This window comes from Neoarthrinium moseri (assembly GCF_022829205.1).
Source record: "Neoarthrinium moseri strain CBS 164.80 chromosome Unknown scaffold3_Wmoseri_CBS_16480, whole genome shotgun sequence".
NCBI classification, from domain to species: Eukaryota; Fungi; Ascomycota; class Sordariomycetes; order Amphisphaeriales; family Apiosporaceae; genus Neoarthrinium; species Neoarthrinium moseri.
The window spans coordinates 996655-1013102 of record NW_026055117.1 but is presented as its reverse complement, the minus strand read 5'-3'; the positions used below and the strand labels follow the sequence as shown (position 1 = coordinate 1013102).

The window sequence follows — 16448 nt, the reverse complement described above, 5'->3', positions numbered from 1 at the left end:
ATCATGTACTGCCGGCTAGTGGTGTTCTTCTTCAGACACACGTTAAATGAACCGTGAGTAATCATCTCATGAAACTGATACTTGCAGAGTATATACCAAGTCTGCCATATATACCTGGAGAAATATACACGTATACGAACGGAAGCAACTCCTCGCTGGCAAGGGACAAACTTGCGCTTGAGGCTACTCCATAGAACCCACCCGCAATCACTCCCACAGTGTACCCAACTACTCAAGTGCCCTCCATGCCTCTTTCTCCTACTTCAAGATCTTGGGGCCCAGGCTCCTCCACAGCTCACACCGCTGGCCCCGCCCGGCCTCCCACTGGTGCGCATCCGCGGTCTGAAACACGCTGACCAGCCCGGGGTCCGCGTACTGGGTGACGGGGGTGCCCCAGTTGGAGAGCGCCGAGTAGGGCACGCCGCCGGTCTGGTTGAGGTTGAGCAGACGCGGGGCCTGGTCGGTCCAGGCCAGGAAGCTGGGCGGCGGCGCGGCGGCGGAGCCGTTGCTGCTGGTGGTGACGATGGCCGGCCGGCCCTGCGCGACGAAGCTTCCCCACATCTGCTGGAACGCCGCCACGAAGCCCGCGCTCAGGTTCGGCGTCGCCGGGCCCCAGTACGCGCTGATGTCGGCCTGGTGCTGCGCAAACGGCACGCTGTACTGGTAGTGGTACGCGGCCGAGCTGGCGCCGGCGCCGGTGAAGGCTGACGCGAGCCAGTAGGCCGGGCACACGAAGGTCGACTCGGCGTAGATGGCCTGTCATCGTGGGACGTTTTGTGAGTTTTCCAGTCTTCGCATTGTGATCTACGACTCGGGGTGAATGTGGTGTGGTGGAGGGCACTTACATTGGCCTGCTGCTGCGGGCCGACGGCATCCTGGCTCACGTTGGTTGCGTACGGACCGCGCAGCCCGTCCGTCTCCTGCTTGAAGTCTGTCTGATTTTCCGAACCGGGGTATGCGGCAACGATCTCGTCAATGTCCTGCTGCGAGAGGTTAGGGAAGCGCTCGGCGACGAATGCCCGGACGCCGCTCTCGGTGGTGATGGGAGCCCCTGGATTATGGGCGAACAGCCCTCCTTCGTTGGCGTTGTTGCCGCTCAGCATGCGAACCCCATTGACCTGCTTGTTCTGCAGCTGTTGGCTTGGGAGCTGGGTCACGTAAGACCCGTCTGTGACCGGGAGGAATGCCCTACGCCAGTGTCAGTTTCAAGTCGTTCGACTTGACTAACAGATAGTATGCAGTCTGACGCTACCTACCATTCGCCATATGTGGCCCTTACTTGGGACATGTCATTATTGGCCACTTGCAACGTGGTCGTGTTCTTCGTGAGCAAACAATCAAAGACGGACCCGTTGTTTGGGCAGCCAACTTCCACGGAGAAGTTGTAATACTTCTGTGTTGGTACGTTGTCATTGAACTTCCATTGCGTTGGCAGATAAGGGGAAGCAGCAATCGCCTATAAGCTGTTTCAATACATCGAAGGCTCCAAGGTTTCACTTCATCCACGGGGAGCTGTTGACCTACGTTTTGAAAGAGCTTGGTTCCCACGCTGGCATTGGCCGCCATGGCGTGGAGCATGACACTCCCCCCGCCCGCCGACTCTCCCGAGATCGTGACTCGGCTCGGGTCGCCACCGAATTGCTTGATGTTCTTCTGTACCCATTCCAGAGCGAATGCCTGGTCGAGCAGGCCGGCGTTCAGGACGCCCCTGTCCTTGATCTCTTGCGATGAGAGGAATCCGAAGACGCCCAGCTACCCTCGTGAGGCATGATCAGCATACGTCTGATTGTTCATCGGAACGTCGGGTTTACGCACTCTATACTGGACACTGACAGCCACCAGGCTGTTGTTGTTGGCATTGACGAAGGGACCCAGGTCATACTGATACCCGTTCCCGAAGCCATATCCGCCGCCGTGGATCCACACCAGCACCGGCAGACCCGAGGCGTTCTGCGGCGCGTAGACATCGAGGAACAGGCAGTCCTCGTCGCCCGCCGTGAAGGGAAACGGCGAGCCGGCTGGATAGGCCTGCGGGCACTGGGGTCCCGACTCGGCGGCCGAGACGACTGCGGTGCGGTTTGTCGGTGGTGCTTTGGGCGCCTGCCAGCGCAGGGCGCCGACGGGAGCGGCGGCGTAGCGGATCCTTTCGGCGGTGTGTCAGTGCCGGCTCCTTCACATGACTGGACGACGACGATGCAATGGCACGTGGTGCCCTATAGGTCGGTCTGTACGTACCCTCTCCACTCGTTCAGCCCGGAGGTGGCGTTAGTATAGCCTTCGTATACAGCATAGTCTAGATCGGCCTGGAGGGCGCTTGCGCTGGCTGGGGAGACCCTGCTAGCGATTGACACGACGAACGCGCCGGCGACGGCCAGGGACCGCGACAACATGGTGAACTGCTTCTTTCTGCCTTGCTTCAAACGAATGACGAGGAAACGAACGTGGTGGGCAGCCTAATCTAATGGGTGTAATAGACCGACCGAATTGACCGGCGGCAGCTCACCTAGATATGTGGCCACGTCATGGAGAAAAGCCATAAGCCTGAAGGCTTCATAATCGTGCCGCTGGAGGGTTACCCCCGGGGCTTCCGCATTGCATCATTAATGAAGTGCGATAATATCGGTGCCCGCGGGTGTTAGTGATCGTGCCAGGTTCCAGTGCGGGCCAAAGCAGGGGTTGCATCCAGATTGAGGCTCTGATGCAACATTCCCCAACCCTCGGGTAGAAACGTGGTAGGGCCTTGTGCGATGGAAATGAGGCTAAGTAGTTAAGGGATGCCCTCTCGCAACTTAATCCGAAAAGGCAATTCTCGCTGCCCTCGTTTGGAATACACGGGCGTGCGGAGGTGGTAACAAATGACCAGAGTCTGGTCAGATTTCTATTTTCTATTATAAGCAGGGCGCCTAAAAAAAGAGGGGGATTGCCGTGCAGGTAACAAACCATCCATCATACAACGCCTCACGGGGACTCAACGCTCGCGACTGTATGATAAACAATACGTACTTATACGTACCAAAACTTAGACATAGTCTCTCTCGCGATCGAAGACAGAACAGGGGGTATCTGGCGCCGCGAGTAAAATCTGAAGATAGTATTGCAAATTGCGCTGTTTTGCCTGCGCCCGAATCCCTTCCCCGGGACCAAGATTTTTCTACCCAAGGCGATCCAACCCCAAAAGAGTGAACGCACGATAAAGTACAATAAAACAAATTCTCGACGGTGCTGCCGTATGTAGCCTCCGCACACCAACGCCACCCACCTATTGCCCATGGCTCGATGCTAAATATATACAGGAACTCAGCTCTATGCGAGCAGTATCCGAGCAATTCGTGCTCATGGCCAAACAACCGATCTCTTCGAGGGTTTATTTTGAGTTTGAACACACGGTGGTGGCTCAATATTCCCGTTGTTGCCGCGATACTGCGATCCTTTCATCGCACAGGGTCCTGACAATGACACGGATTGAACGTGACAGACCTCCTGCGATGCCGATATAACTTTTGAAAGATCGCGAAGGCGCGCATGAACCCGAATCACCTGGGCCAGCATACCTGAGCACATCGGCGTCGTGAGAGTCGATGAATCCCAGTCTTCTCAATAGCCTGTTTTCACAGCCCGCACTTATTCTGCTGCTTCTGGCTCAAATGTGGGGACAATGCCATGCTTGTTTTGCATATGTCGTCTCCAGTTGTCCTTTCGGGGGAAGGCCTTGCCGCCCTTGAAGTACTGACAACCCTCTTGGGTGCAGTGGAAGCCCTTCTTCTTCTCATGCTTGTCGTTGATGTGTCGGTCGAGATGTGTCTTGGTACCAAATTTCTTCCCACAGTCGTCGTAAGGACAGACGTGCTTGCGATCGTGATATCTCTTGTGATGATTCAACTTGTGAATCTGGTCAAAAGTACGACCGCACTCCTCGCAAGTCAAGGCAAGTTTGGGCGACCCTGCCGAGTTCGCAGGAGACAAGCTGTTGTCCGGTCTCAGCATTCCATCATTCAAGGGCACTCCATTGCTAAAAGGTGCCGGCGATGGTGAGGGGGTTATTCTCGTGTCTGGGGTTCTTCCACTGGAAGGGTTTGTCGAGGTCTGGCCCGCTGGAGTGGACCAGTCCGATGGTCCGTCAAACGAAGGCCTGTTATAGGATGGCTCCGTAATATCTGGGATTCCTGCGTCGAAGTGGCTCTCGCTGGGTTCCTCTTCTTCTTCTTCTTCCTCCAATTCGGACTCGTCAGCTTCGTCTTCGTCGTCCTCTGGATTCGTTTGCCCTTCCTGCGAGGGGGCCATGGGGGGAGGAGAATATGTATTGGGCGGCGAGGTTGGCGGAGAAGCAGACGCTATTCGTATAAGCTCTGCATCGTTGAAAGCTGCCTTCTCCGCAGGATTCGTAGGCTTCATGAGGTCCTTTGGGTCGGCAAAGCCCTGTGGAGGCTCTAAGGGCGGAGAGTGAGAGCCTCGGATCATGGTGGGACTGCCTTCACTGGTGTAATCGGCTGTTTCTATCTCCATCGGTTCTGGCAGTTCAGGGCTCTTGAACCTCGTCATTTGCCGCGCTGCAGTCGTGTCGCCGGGACCTTGTTTTTGACGGAACACTGCCGAAGGAAGCTGAGGGTCAAGCGGTGATCCCATGGGCATCGAGTCGAGCCTGTGAGGTAAATCTCCGTTCGCGTCGCTCGCGGGACCATGCCGCTTTGCTTTCTTGCTGGCATGAAGATCTGTGCGGCTTCCGTCGCTCATCTCCTGAGGTTCGTCGAACAGCTGCATGTCTGGGGGGTATCCACGAGGCTGTCCCGGCGCCCTGTCACTGGATCTTTCTACGGAGGGCATGGGAACGTCTTGGTTACCATGAGACAGTGATGGTTGGGGTTGACCTTCCTCCATGGTGATTTCTGAGAGACGAGTTGAACGTTTTCTCTTGATGAACCTGTCCGTGAGGCGACTCCAGGTCGAGCCCTTGCTGTTCTTCCGGCTTGCACGGGCTCTCCGGAGTTGCTCCTCGTACAACTCGGTCATTTGTCTGGTCGGGGGTACCGGGGCCTGTTCTGGCTCCGAGTCCATAGCAATATTGGTATCGTAGTAGCTGGCTGCACCACCACCAACGTCCATCACAGGAGCTGCGGCATACTGGTCAGACACAACCCCGTCCTGGGCGTCCTTCGGCCAAGGCGGCGGATAAGACTGGAAATCGAAGTTCTGCCCAAAGTTCTGCTGCTGTGGAGGGGCGAAGTTATCGGGAGCACCAGCAAAGTTGGGCTCGTTGGTCGAGATGGGATACTGCTGGAAGGCGGCTCTGTCATGAGCAGCAGGACCTCCCTGCGAGATCTGGCCGTCTCCCGTGTATGTCGAATAATACTGCGATTGGGACGTCTGCTGGCTGCTGGCGGCCTGGTCCGGGCCGGGAAAGGACAACCTGCGTTCAGCTTCCGGAGGCTTGGTCAGGTCGCTTTCTTCCAGGCGCCGGGCCCTTCGCCGGTAGCGGAAATAGACGAAGCCTAATACAAGGGAGATGAGAAAGACGCCGACGATGGAGCCCACAACAGCGCCGGCAATACCGCCTGGGCTCATGGATGAGCGTGCCACAAGGGCACGCGTGGAGATGAGATGCAAGGCCATGGTTCCTGGGTTTGAGCCGTCAGGCGCGCGACGGGATGGATGGTAGAAAGAACTGTCCGGGTGCTATTCCTTGTAGCCCACAGACATGAGCAACAGGCAAGGTCCGGCAAGGCGCGAATTGGCTGGGCGGGCAGATGGGGTTGGCGCCTGCGAGACGTGGTACGCCGGTGAGATGAGGGCGGTGGTGAGACGGGGTGGTCGAGACTTGTAGGCCAGCGGGAGGGTCAGCACGAGCTGCCCGAGAAGGCGGCCTCGGGAAGCCGATGTTAGCAAATGGCGTCGACTGAGATGGATGGGCAATTGATGCGTTCCCCCAGCATATTTGAAAGCGCGGCGGACGAGAGGACGTCAAAGGCGACCCTGTTTTCCAAGGAAGGTGTTCAGCCTCATCGACATGGGAAGACGCCAGCCAGAAAAGGCCCCGAGAGAGGACGTTGGCTGGTTGGCTGCCAAGTGGTGGGTGAGCGAGTAGAAAGGACCCTGGACGTTTTGGCTGCTGGTTGGAGTCCTCCCGAGTTTGCAGGTAGACGGTAGACGGTAGACCAACGGTGACCCCACAGGGAGGTGGACATGAGGGGTGGGGAGCCGTGGGCAGGGCCTCACTGAGGGAGGCAGAGGGCACGCTGAGACGCAAGAACTTCGTCAGCTAGCGCACCATCCCGACCGCAGCCCTTTGCCATGGGAAAACACGCGAAACTGAGGAATCCTGTACTAGCCGCCTAACACGTGGGGCCTCCCGGTGCTCAGTTGCTCGAGGTCCCCTCCTGGTCGCACCGCATCCGCGGCCAATGGCGCCAATGGGATCACCAGCGCCGAGTCTCCCCCTGCCGTACCACAGTACTGCGCCACGAGCAGACCACCCCAAAGGTCCGCAAGGCGCTGCGGCTAGACGCAAGACATGGGAGCGTTACCCTAAAGGTGCTACGGGGGTCGTTTGATTAGTGCACCACTACACACCATTGCAGAGTGGGTTGGCACCGCCCGCCTGCCCGCTATCGACCTTCGGCGCGCCTTTAAGCTTTTCGCGCCTCTACGCCGGTCCCGTAGCCAGGGGCACTCTCGATCATGATTTGACGGGCCCTCGGCGGGCGCGATATCAATTCCAGCTGCCACTGTTCTGAGACGCGGCCATTCCGGGTGGCATGAGCAAGCTACCAGCAAAACCAACAACCACCAGCAGTCGGCTCTCCAGGAGTCGAGATCTAGACTCACCATGCGAGGGGCCATGTTTCGACCGCAGCGCCAGCTCTCCAGGCTCGTTGCAGCAGGACCGAGTCCCTCCCGGCTCTCGTCGCTTGCGGAACCGAGATGCTGCTGCTCCGGTAGCTTTGCGAGGCGGGCCTCACCACCACGGCCACTGACGACGAGAGCCTTCGCGACAGCGCCAACTCTCCAAGACAAGCAGCCCGTGGGTGCGCACGATGCGCCAGAAGCAGCCACTGAGGCGCCATCGGCGCCGCAACCACAGCTCCCCCCGTCCAAGACGCCGAAGCGCCGGCGGCGGGGCGTCGTCGCAGCCCTCGTTTTTCTGTTCGTTGGCACCGGCATAGGCTCCTTGTTCCGACTCTCCGTCTCGCCGCCGCCTCTGCCAGCGCCGGGAACGAGGGAAGACGAGCTGCTGCTGCCCTCGATCCACGACAAGGCCGCCAAGCTGCCCATCGTCCAGCTCCTCTCGTCCGACCCGTCGTGGGAGTCATGGAGTGCCTACGAAAGCAGGAGCGAGCGGAGCCCCAGCATAACCTCGGGGCCCATGTCCGGCTCTAGAGGTCTTGCCTACCAGCGCATATTCTACAAGCAGGAGACTGGCGAGATGACGAGCGTCATCTACTTTGGTGGCGCCCTCAGTGGCTTCCCCGGTGTCGTCCACGGCGGCGCGCTGGCGACAGTTCTGGACGAGACTCTCGGACGCTGTGCCATCGTGAGGTTTCCCGCGAGGACCGGCGTCACCGCGACGCTTGATCTTACCTATAGGAAGCCCACCTTGACCAATGCTTTCTATGTGATCAAGACCAGGCCTGTTGTGCTAGAGGCAGACGAAGTGGTTGGCAAAGATGGGGCAAAGAAGAGCGACCGGAAACTATGGGTTGAGGGCAACATACAGACGTTGGACGGGAAGGTCTGCGTCGAAGCCAAGGCTCTGTTTGTGGTGCCCAAGGGGGTCAAGCCCGGCCCCATCAGTGGTAAATGGTGAATGGGAAAGCGAACTGTAGATTTCTTAGAATGCTACGAACATGCGAGCGCTGAATGTTTGAAGCATGGTTTGTCACCTGGAGAGATAGACTCCATTGTATTATGGAGAACTGACGTTGATGTGAGACAATAGATATTACTCGCAAGAGAACATACAATCTTTTAAGGGGCCACTTTGATTTGGATATAGTTACGTGATCAGCGCTCATCGAGCGTCTTAGATGCTACATATATTCTGCGGGATCTTGCCAAAACATCCCACATGTTGACATTGTTATTACTAGCACCATCGTGTGCCGGCCGGCGAAGTCAACACTAGTCCGACAAAGCCATATCCTCAACACTGTTATGTCGAGCTTAATATACGTATCACAGCCCCGGGACACGCCTCTAGTTCTAGACCGAGGTGGCCAATTCTTACTTTCCCTTGGCCCCCGGTAACGGGCCAATGAGTTGATATCGACCGGCACTCATCTGAGACACTGAAGCGATCTGACGAGATCAGGACCACTGAGACACCAACGTCGCAGCGCCAGTGGCTTGCTGGCTTGCGGGCATGCGGGAAAACCTGGGGTTGGAAACCATTTCACGTACCTCTTTGCTGGACCTTGCAGTCGTGGCCAGCAGCTGTCATATTCTGGAGGGCGAATTATCTCTGTTCCGTCGAATCCTGGTTCAGCTGAAAGCTGGTGTACGACTCGTGACCTTATGCTTCATGGTTGCGGGTTTACCCAATGCAACTAACTCTATGGCTACGTGGGCCCTGGTTCATTAGGATACTCTGTTATAATTCACCTGTGATTGGTAACCTTGTATTCGCCTACTAGTCTAATGGGTTTGCAATCTCGAAACATTGTGTCCGCTCGTAGCTTTGCAGCTCAGTGCAGAAGGCCTGGGCTGCCGGTAGTCGAGGTGTGCCTATCAACAACCTTGCATGACGCCAAAGAGAAATATTTGCAAATCAATTCAATCTGTAGCGCCAATGACTAAGGTGAACCTTCCATCATGCTTCGATAAGTAACTAGTCGCCATGGTTTTTTTTTTTTTTTTTTTTTTTTCACGATTTCGGAACTGGATGGAGCAAGGATTATTTTCTTTCAGATGAGGTAGGCTAGATAGGGTTGTGTGACTAGTTACTGTAGATCCAGCCGCCTGTCTGATTAGTCGGCCTGCATAAGGGCGCTTCGGCGCTCCGGAGATGGGACGGAAACACACCGCATCATTGATGGTCTTAGTGCAAAGACCCTGTCCTGTCCGGGGTTGTCGATGGGAATTCTTCAAGACCACGGCGTAGATCGATTGTCGGGATTTGAATCAGCCGCCAGATTGGAGAGGCTACGTAATGCTCGGGGTTCAAGACCTTGGGAAGATCTGTGTCTCACTGGGGGCGGCCAGTGGATCACGAAGTGATGCAAGCTACGAGGCTGGAGGCAAGTCATGTTGGGCTTTCTCGCCGTTGCGTGTGCGGATGAAGAGCTCAGCGACTGGATGACGAGAAGCCAGTAAACATCACCTCATGACTCGTTGGAGTACCGGAAATGCCATCTAGAATTCGGTGACGCAGCATTGGGGTCTTAGGAAAATCCAGGGTTCAGTAGCATGCCCAATCCGGCAAGGTGTCAGCTCGGGTAGATGGTGCGAACCTTGCCCCTGATGGCGCCGAGGATCTGATTGACTTGCAGATGCGAAATCTCGCTCCCCAACGAGATCTTAGAAGCCCTCTATGTGCAGCGGCATATCGGAGTCGTACCCGGATCGTCGTACCGAGCGTACTTTGGGGTTTGTTTAGCTGCACTTTGTGGTATAGTCAGTTGTACGAGAGCCTATCATGATCCGGTTCTACTTTCGCTGCCTTCTTATCCCATCGTTACTATCTGGTGCATCGTAATGATCGCGTTCCAGCTTTCCTCCTTGAACGCTGCCGTCTTGTTGTTCCTTTTTCTTCTTTTAAGAGTACTGTGGCGTTGGATTGGTCTATAAGGGCAAGATACCTGTTGGCCAAATACTGTTCCGTACTTGCCAGGTTGTTGTACCCAAACCGCGCCTCCGTATTGAACAGGCGAGCTCGATGCTCACGGCATTGGAAAGGGCCATACAGATCGCAGGGGTCAGAGGTTGCCCAACTAGGTACACAGCTCTTGGAGCACACGATCTTTGGAGCACGGTGCACTCTCGTGTGCTTCATTCCTAACGCAAGAACCATGAGGGCGATGAATTGCTTATACTCCACTGCACTTGATAACGTGCGGTTTCTGCAGTGAAACATGTCATGCAGCCAGAACAGAAGTCGGATCTATAACCACGGCATGCTGCCCATCTCTTGAGGCGTCCAAACACGTGCGATTGGTCGCCGGTGGTACGGTGCTGGCTCCGGCCATGGACCAGTTGGGATCGTCCCCCCGGCAAGTGCGTCATTAGTGCGGATAGTTGTGGGGCACCGCGTAAACCGCATATGGGATTTCTCGATGGTCGTCTCCGATCTGGAACTTCAGCATCGCCGGTTTGGCAGCTTTCCAAATCGACTTTGCAATTTGACCCCAAAGACCCCATGATGGCCGTTGGCTCTAGTTGTCTTTTCTCGCTCACCATGGACTGTCTAGCCATCCATTACTGGCAGTCGGGCAAGGTGTCACTGCACATCTCGGCCAGGCGTGGCGGAAACTCTACCCTGCTCTAGCGGCATACTTCAGGTTCCCTCAGAGAGAGCTGGGATTGCCCCTTGGTTTTCCATTACCCTTTGAGTTCATCATAGACTGCGGCTGTCCCTTATTACGACCTTCAACGATACACCACGATAGCCAGGCCCGTGTACGGTTGTAATTTCCTCGAGCCTCTTCCTCCATGCCTCCGACACTAGCAGCGCAATACACATAGCTTCGATTTCTATTGTCCCCTCGTCACTTACCAGACGTAAAATCTCAAATCACTCGCGGAAGTCGGTTTCTGGACTATCGTTTCTCTTTCTCTGCACACATCCAACAACAAGAAGTTGGGCCACGTACCGTGTCTCGCTCCACAGACTCTCGAACCAGTAACCGACGTGTCCCAACAGAGCTTATGTCTGGTTCGCTGGCCTAAACCCTCAGGAACGTACCACAGACGTTTATTTGTTGTCACGTCTCCCGACCACGATGTCGGCGAGTAATGTTCTGATATATTTTGTCCGCCGGGATCTGAGGGTCTCAGACAACCCAATCCTCCATCACCTCGCTTCGTCCTCCGATCATGGCTTTACACATATCCTGCCGGTCTACGTGTTCGTGTCTAATCAGATAGAGGTATCAGGGTTCATCAAAGATGGCAGCAAGTCCCCATATCCAGAAGCCAAGAGCCAAGTTGCCGGGTTCTGGAGATGCGGTCCACACAGGGCTAAAATCATTGCTGCCTCCGTGTGGGATATGAAAGAGTCTTTGCAGAGTTTGGGCAGCGATCTGATCATTCGCGTTGGTCAATATGACGATACGCTAAAGTCCCTCTTGGAAGGCTTCAAAGAAAAAGATCAAAATGTCGGAGCTGTATGGATAACGTCCGATGAGGGTGTCGAAGAAAGGCGTGACGAACGAAAGCTGGCATCCATATGTTCTAGTTCCGGTGTCGACTTTAAAGCGTGGGTGGATGAGAAGTACTTCATTGATGAGTATGTTCACTCCTTTCTTGAGGTTCCTTGCTGTCTGGCTGACGAATGGACAGTCGAGATTTGAAGCTTGCTTCCCCCCAGGAGCTTCCAGATGTTTTCACAACCTACCGCAAGATGATGGAGCCACTCCGAGAAAGACCTAGGGCTGCCCTTCCAAGGCCATCCAAGTCTTCTCTACCCCAACTTCCTTCAACGTCAAGCATCTCACCACAAGCACGACCCTTTGAAATTTCCGCGACACTCGAGGATCTTAAAGAAGCTGTTCTAAGTCCGATCAAGACGATTTTGTCAGATGCGCCCCCATTTCCTGAGGATGCCGTATCGGCTCATCCCTTTGAAGGGGGTGAAACACGTGCTCGGACACGTCTTGACACGATCATCAACAACGGTACCGTGTACAGCTATAAGAGTTCTCGTAATGGTCTGATCGGGGCCGGTTTTAGCACGAAGTTGTCAGCATACCTCGCACTCGGTTCCATTACGGCACGCCAGGTACATGACGCTTTACTGAGATACGAGGATGGTACAGATGAGGCATATAAGGAAGCTCCAGGTTATGGTGAGGGTGAAAATGAGGGTTCAAAGGGTGTTCGATTCGAGCTCTTGTGGCGCGATTATATGAGGCTTTGTACGAGGAAGTTCACCTACAGGTTGTTCCGCCGCGAAGGATTTCGGGATGATAGCAGTATCAAGTGGAAGTCACCTAAGAAGGAAGAAGCCCCCACTGACGACTCGCAATCGGAAGAGATTGACAGGATACTGGCCCGCATATTCGCTGGAACAACGGGCATGGGGCTCATTGATGCGTCCCAACGCGAGCTGCTGCATACGGGGTACACTTCAAATCGAGCTCGTCAAAACGTTGCCAGTTTCTTAGCCAAACACCTTGGCATAGACTGGCGTTACGGCGCCGAGTGGTATGAGATGATACTCGTCGATTATGATGTTTCTTCCAACTGGTCGAATTGGCAGTACGTGTCTGGCGTTGGTAACGATCCCCGGGGAGAAGCCCGAATTTTCAACCCAGTCAAGCAAGCTTTCGACTACGACAAGGAGGGCGAATACGTCAAGATGTGGGTGCCAGAACTTCGGGCCGTCGAAAAGCTCGAGAATATCTTCCAAGCCTGTACCACGCCGAAGGAGGACTGGGAACGCTTTGGCCTTACAGGCCTCGCTATGGTAGAGGACCCTATTAAGCGGATTGATTTCTCCGTCGAAGGAAAACCTAACAAACATGTCAAACGACCGTTTGACCGACGCCGGAAGGATGGAAGAATCCGTAGCAGCGCAAATCTATCAAATCATCACGTCGCCAACGGGAATGCGCAAGAGAACAGCTACGCTGGCGGTGAGCAGAGAGGCCAATACCCCCAGTTCGATGCCCCGAGGTATCCGCGCGGTGATTTCAGAGGAGGCCGAGGGGGTGGGCGCGGTGGTCCCCGAGGTGGTTATCGAGGACGAGGTTATGGTCCGCCAAGGGGTGGAGGATATCGAGGCGGACGGGGTAACTTTCAGGCCTATGGAACTGTTCCAGGTGGTTTTGGGGCATGGCCTCCAACGCAACAGTCAGGTGTATAGCGTGTCTACGGTGTCTATCATAGACGGTGCGACTTGCATCAGAAGCATTGGTCATATCAGCGCTTCAAAGAATATGTCATAGACAAGACCGCCGTGGGATATCAAGCGGACTGGAACCCAAGTCAACGGATGTCTTTGGAATCAGCATCGATATGTTAACTATGTATATTTTGCTTGTATTACATGGTGTCTACTCCGCTGGCGTGCTTAAGCAGACCTGAACGTGCACAGCTTGAACATGCCGATCTGACGTGAACATGTATTACAAGACTGAATATGGTGGTAAGCTTCAAACGTCAATGGTCAGTTGGCTTCGCTAGGTTGAATAGCTACACTGTCTTCAAATTCTATGGTCTTGGAAAAGTGAAACGAGTAGTAGACTGCAGGGTACTGCAATTGCACGCACGAGGTAGTATAGTGGTTCCCTAGATCGAAAGTCCGAGTTTTACAATACATTACTGTCCATAATATTACTTTTCTTCGTGAATTGAATGCCATCCTGCACTGTTGCACCAAGATGACAGCTTACCCGATTTTGCTGGCAGCTGCTGTCCACTAAAGTTCGCGGGCGGACTATTGAAGTCTATGATCTCATCATTTTGGCGGAATGGCAACCAAAGCCACCGTTGGGCTCCCCCAACACGCTAGGGCTGCCTGCATACTCCCCTTGACGGCGCGCCTGGCCTCCCGAAGCCAAGTCACTCCGAGCTGTCATGCATTTCGTGGCCGGACTTTTTCGGACAGCGATATGAAACGACCACGCCGGATCACATTAAGTTATAAGTCGTGTGGCATACACATGCAAACGCACACATCCCGCACCGGTGCTCTCCTGTTAGCCGTCTGTTAAGGTTGCAACCTGCCGAGGCGCCATTGATCTGCTAGGATCTCCCCCTCTGGGATAAGTCGTAGCAATGGCCTACGACTATGCGCTTGTGTCAGTCGCTGCTTTTCGAAATTCCTGAATAGGCTTGATTGCGCCCAGTGCTAACATTGGCTACAGGCACCTGAAGTTCACCATCCCATTGGCTGGCGTCTTGACCTTTATACTGAGGCCGCTCCTCACCAGGCTGGATCTATACAAGACCTTGGCCCTGATAGTCATCGCATTCACAGCAACTCTGCCATGGGATTCCTTTCTCATTCACAATGGCGTCTGGACGTATCCCCCGGACGCGATTGCAGGTCCGCGGTTGTTCCTGGTCCCAGCGGAAGAGTTATTCTTCTTCGTGATTCAAACTTATATTACATCCATGCTCTACATCCTGTTCAATAAGCCGATCTTGCATGCCCAGTATCTGACTACTAAAGAAGATTCTGCTCCTGCCGCAAGGTCGATAAGGACACTCGGACAGGCTTTTCTAGGTGGCTGTACCGCTGTTGGGGCACTTCTAGTCAAGAAAGGAGGCGATGGATTCTACCTGGGACTAATCCTAGTGTGGGCATGCCCATTCGCCCTGCTTACCTGGACGTTCTCTGGGTACTTTTTAATTCAACTCCCGTTGGTATGTGTTGCAGCCCCGATACTGTTGCCCACACTTTACCTATGGGTTGTGGATGAGTTGGCATTGGGAAGGGGCACTTGGTCGATAGAGTCCGGGACAAAGTTGGGGTGGTGCCTATGGGGAAGCTTAGAGCTCGAGGAGGCCATCTTTTTCCTGATGACCAACGCTCTCATCGTCTTTGGGCTCGTGGCATTTGACCGCGGGATGGCGGTCTTGAATACGTTCCCTCACCTTTTCCCAAAAGTGCCAGCAACGCCATCTCCTCTATTACTCTTGAAAGGGGTCCTTACAGACCCCTCGAAGTACGATATGAAGCGTGTACACGGCATTCGGGAAGCGGTTCAGAGATTGAGGCGAAAAAGCCGGAGTTTCTACCTTGCGAGTTCTGTCTTCCCCGGCCGGGTGCGTATCGACCTTGTCCTTCTGTGAGTCCAGACCAAGCCCTCGCCGTGGTGTATTGGAGCTGACAGACCCAGGTACTCCTTCTGTCGGGTGGCAGATGACCTGATAGACGATGCCAAAACTGAGGCGGAAGCACTGGATTGGATCCAGAAGCTGACTGGCTATCTTGACCTGGTTTACTCGACGACGTTTACAGTGTCACCTTCGGAGAATACGGCGGTTCAGACATTTATCAGAGACAACTTCCCCAAGTCGGATCAGTCGGCTCTCCAACTTCTTCCAACTAATCTATTACCCCGCGAACCCTTATATGAGCTGCTGGAAGGCTTCAAGATGGATCTGGCCTTCTCGCATACAGGCGGCAAAGGGGAGCCGCACTTACCAGCAAACTTCCCAATTCGAAATGAGCAGGACCTTGAGTTGTATGCGCACCGTGTTGCAAGTACAGTTGGAGAGCTCTGCCTGTGGCTAGTTTTCGAGCATGGCCACCGCCGGCTGTCAAAGGACAAGGAGGACAGCTTGATACAAGCAGCACAGACTATGGGACATGCACTACAGTATGTCAACATAGCCCGCGACATTGCCGTCGATGCGGACATGGAGCGCGTCTACCTCCCCACAAACTGGTTAAAGGAGGAAGGCGTCACTCCTCGGGACATCATCAAAGCACCGAGACAAGCCGTGGTGCAAAGGCTCAGGGAACGGCTTCTGAAGGTCGCTTTTGCTGAGTACGAGCGATCACGCGCTCCCATGGAGATGCTACCTAGTGATGTGCGCGGGCCGCTCATTGTGGCAGTTGAGAGCTACATGGAGATTGGCCGTGTCCTACGAGAAAATAAAGGAGTACGATCCTCGAAGAACCCGAAAAGAGCCACAGTCTCTCGGTCCAGGAGGATCTGGGTTGCGTGGAAGAATCTTGCATCTCAATAAGGCGTTGCATTGCATTGCATTTCATTTCAGCTTTTTCTAATTATTTCTTTACCTTATTAGACTTTCAAGGCAGATCAGCTCTCGACTCAGTTACTGAATGATCATCCCAAAATTGTACTGAATTATCGAACCCCATGTACGACATGTAGGATAATTGTTCCGTCTGTGCAGAGAAGAGTGCATATTGTACCTCTGGTATAGAGACGTTCGTACTTGCTACTGTTTTATTGGGTCTAGTACCCCATCCACAGACAGTCGCACTCTCTATATCGTGCAGTCAACGACCAAGTGACAATTTCAGGGTATTAGTCAACTGGATTTCAATTTTACACGTCCTATGGTCGTGACACCGTAATTACGCCAATATTGATCATTCGACGTGGCGCAGTACCACCGTTCCAGCACACTGGTTCCTTCGGTCTTGGCCTGTAACCCACCGTCCCTGGAGTGATGATTCATTGAGTCTCGGACTCGGACAACTTAGCAACAGCGCAATCCTTCCGAACTGCCCCTTGGATTGCTGTCCCAAATTGTCGCTAACAATGATGAATCAAGACTTTCCAGGTTACTTGGAATTGTATGTAGTCCACGCATGTGTC

The 16448-nt window shown here is 54.4% G+C and overlaps 5 protein-coding genes across 5 annotated transcripts; 3 read left to right on the top strand and 2 right to left on the bottom strand.

Moving 5' to 3' along the window:
* Window positions 1-258: 258 nt before the first annotated feature.
* On the bottom strand, window positions 259-2390 carry JN550_001682 (uncharacterized protein; the record flags this gene model as incomplete). The annotated part of the gene is made up of 6 exons (XM_049312893.1): window positions 259-756; window positions 846-1188; window positions 1257-1456; window positions 1525-1752; window positions 1816-2143; window positions 2236-2390. The coding sequence occupies 6 exons, from the start codon at window positions 2388-2390 to the stop codon at window positions 259-261; spliced, it is 1752 nt and encodes a 583-aa protein (XP_049176533.1).
* A 1231-nt stretch (window positions 2391-3621) lies between these two features.
* JN550_001681 (uncharacterized protein) lies at window positions 3622-5607 on the bottom strand (the record flags this gene model as incomplete). The annotated part of the gene is made up of 1 exon (XM_049312891.1): window positions 3622-5607. The coding sequence occupies one exon, from the start codon at window positions 5605-5607 to the stop codon at window positions 3622-3624; it is 1986 nt and encodes a 661-aa protein (XP_049176532.1).
* Window positions 5608-6820: 1213 nt separating this feature from the next.
* On the top strand, window positions 6821-7798 carry JN550_001680 (uncharacterized protein; the record flags this gene model as incomplete). Its single annotated transcript, XM_049312890.1, has 1 exon — window positions 6821-7798. One exon carries the CDS (start codon window positions 6821-6823, stop codon window positions 7796-7798), a length of 978 nt encoding a protein of 325 aa, XP_049176531.1.
* A 3130-nt stretch (window positions 7799-10928) lies between these two features.
* JN550_001679 (uncharacterized protein) lies at window positions 10929-13012 on the top strand (the record flags this gene model as incomplete). The annotated part of the gene is made up of 2 exons (XM_049312889.1): window positions 10929-11434; window positions 11488-13012. The coding sequence occupies 2 exons, from the start codon at window positions 10929-10931 to the stop codon at window positions 13010-13012; spliced, it is 2031 nt and encodes a 676-aa protein (XP_049176530.1).
* A 914-nt stretch (window positions 13013-13926) lies between these two features.
* Window positions 13927-15849, top strand: JN550_001678 (uncharacterized protein; the record flags this gene model as incomplete). The annotated part of the gene is made up of 3 exons (XM_049312888.1): window positions 13927-13949; window positions 14016-14942; window positions 14994-15849. 3 exons carry the CDS (start codon window positions 13927-13929, stop codon window positions 15847-15849), a joined length of 1806 nt encoding a protein of 601 aa, XP_049176529.1.
* Window positions 15850-16448: the final 599 nt, after the last annotated feature.